The sequence below is a fragment of the Sprattus sprattus genome, assembly GCF_963457725.1.
Source record: "Sprattus sprattus genome assembly, chromosome: 1".
Taxonomy (NCBI): Eukaryota; Metazoa; Chordata; class Actinopteri; order Clupeiformes; family Clupeidae; genus Sprattus; species Sprattus sprattus.
In genome coordinates this window covers 33,101,451-33,103,950 of record NC_137920.1, presented here as the reverse complement: position 1 = coordinate 33,103,950, position 2,500 = coordinate 33,101,451, and the positions used below count along the sequence as shown (strand labels likewise).

General features: G+C 46.5%; 1 protein-coding gene across 1 annotated transcript in view; it reads left to right on the top strand.

Moving 5' to 3' along the window:
- The window catches only part of cacna1ab (calcium channel, voltage-dependent, P/Q type, alpha 1A subunit, b), a gene marked incomplete at both ends in the record, with an annotated part of 150,645 nt that overhangs the window by 134,218 nt on the left and 13,927 nt on the right, over positions 1-2,500 (top strand). The window contains 1 exon segment of the mRNA XM_080837498.1: positions 580-683. Coding sequence (XP_080693624.1) covers positions 580-683 — 104 coding nt within the window.

Below are 2,500 nucleotides of genomic sequence, written 5' to 3'. Positions count from 1 at the left end.
TAGTATTAGTATTACAAGTATTAGTATTAGTACTTTTGTATCTCAAAGTCGGGAGGACTTTGGGCAGTAACACCATTGATCACTCAGTGAAAAGTATTCTTACCTGTCTGAAGCTCCAAATTTTTCATTTCCTACAATATATGTTATATGTTCTATTCAAACTCCAGATGCTTATCTGGAGTCTTGAGGAAAATTTGAGCTCCATATTTGAAGAACACAGCCACAGCAAATGGCAGCAGTTGTGCCAACTCACTGTAGTGACTCCACATCATGGTGAAACAGCTCTTAAGTCCTTCTAGCTTATAGTCTGCACTAAGAGTAGAGTTAAGAGTCGCTAGATGATCGATCCTTCAAAAAAAGGTATCTATCTGCCTGTGAAAAGACTCAGCTCTGTGGCGTACTATATATTGTGAACGTATACGTCTGTGCTGTACTATACGTGTGTTGTATATATGTACTTGTGGCGGTTTTGGTGTTGGTGTTTGTGGCATGCCTTGTCTCCCACCCCCATACCCCCCCACGGCTCAGGGTCCCATCTCGCCCCGTCTAATCGTACAGGGTAACTTGTCCGTTTCTCAGCAGCGACAGACCTGACGGTGGGGAAGATCTACGCGGCCATGATGATCATGGAGTACTACCGCCAGAGCAAGGCCAAAAAGAACCAGGCCCTCCGTGAGGAGCAGGTACCAGTTTGTGAACCGTGCCCGTCCGATCCCACCCAGCAGGTACCAGTTTGTGAACCGTGCCCGTCCTGCCCCACCCCCGACCCTTCACCCCAACCCCCTCAGCAGCAGGGAACCCCTGCATCGCTCTCTCAGAAGCCTATCGTTTTAGCATGGACGTGTTCAAATTACTTCACGTATGTTTAGTATGTTAAATCTAGAATAGATACTCCTGCAGGGTCGACAAAGCAGCATGCTAACTTAATTGTAAGGCCAATGTTAACGTGCTCCAGTGTACATGGCTAAGCTAGTTTGCCTTACCTTACCATCTTCTTTGCTAGCTTAGCTTGGTTGTCTTAGCTAGGATAACAGCAGCTCCCATGAAGGTTAGCTAAAGCTAAACATAAGGCTGCATCCCCAAACTTCCTGCCTGAAGCTCTAGCAGGACATCCCCTGTTCCAGTGCTTAACCACACTATTTATAACCCTCCGCTACTCAGCTTTGATGCTATAGTAGAGATCCGCACTTGAACTCGCTTCCTCTGCTTCAACCCTCCCCTGGACTTCTTGATCCCCCCCTTAAACAATGCATGAGAGGTTTTGAAAAGGTATGTAGAAGAACTGGGTTGGGATTACCAGTGTAGATGTACTGTATATGCAATGATGATGATACAACATGGCCGTTTGTCAGTGTTTTGTCTCCCCTTTTGATGTGTGTTTTGGATGCTTCATCCACTTGCCCAAGGTGCAGTACCCATATCTCCACTAGGGGGTGCTCTAAAACTGAATATGGTACAAGAGAGGAGCACCAGTTGTAGCAGATCTGAGGACTAATCCTTATGTCTTGTGGATACTACACTGTAAATGGGCAAGTGGAGGGCAAGTGTTGTGTTTGTTTTTTGTCTGTCCGAGTCTCTCTTCCTGACTGCCCCATTTGGTTTGTATGTCGAAAGTCTGTACGCAACCTTCCTTATGCCGTCGCATTTGCAGGCTCTTCTCAACATCGGTGGTGCAGTTCTGGTGGTGATGAGTGGGTGTCCTCTCCCTTCCCCGCTCTTCCCTGTGGACCCCGCTCCCTTCCTCTGTCTTCTGTGTCGTCACATGAATGATATCCGCCCCCTCTCGGGCTGTCTGTTGTAACATGTCTCAGTGTGGTCTTTCTCACTCTGTCTCTCTTTCTTTCTCAATCTGTCTCTCTCGCTCTTTCTCAGTCTGTCTCTCTCTCTCTTTTTCACTTTGTCTCTCTCTCTTTCTCACTCTGTCTCTCTCTATCACTCTGTATCTCTCTCTCTCTTTCTCACTCTGTCTCTCTCTCTCTTTCTCACTTTGTCTCTCTCTCTCTCACTCTTTCTCTCTCTTTCTCACTCTGTCTCTCTCTCTCTTTCTCACTTTGTCTCTCTCTCTCTCACTCTTTCTCTCTCTTTCTCACTCTCTCTCTCTTTCTCACTCTGACAGAGCATATCTGGGTTGTTTGTCTCCAGTGTCCCACCTTGCTGGGTTGTTTGTCTCCAGTGTCTTTATTTGTATTGTAGATGTTTTTATACCTTTTTTCTGTTTGCCGCCTCTATCTGCAGGCTGTTAAACTCCCAACTTTCTGTCAGATTTGTCATTGCATCCCATGTATTTTGTTGTCATGAATGCCTCAACCCCTCACTTTCTCTCTGCCCTCCTTCTTCTAACCCCTCTGATGATTTGAGGTCTTGACATACGAGTGCCTCAAGTAGAGAGGTCAAACTCTTGATCAGTTGACCTTGAGCGTCTCCAACATGGTTTCTTCTCTCCCTCTGTGTGTGCTCCTGCCTGGACCGTGTGGTCATGGTTGAAGTTGTTGAGATGTTG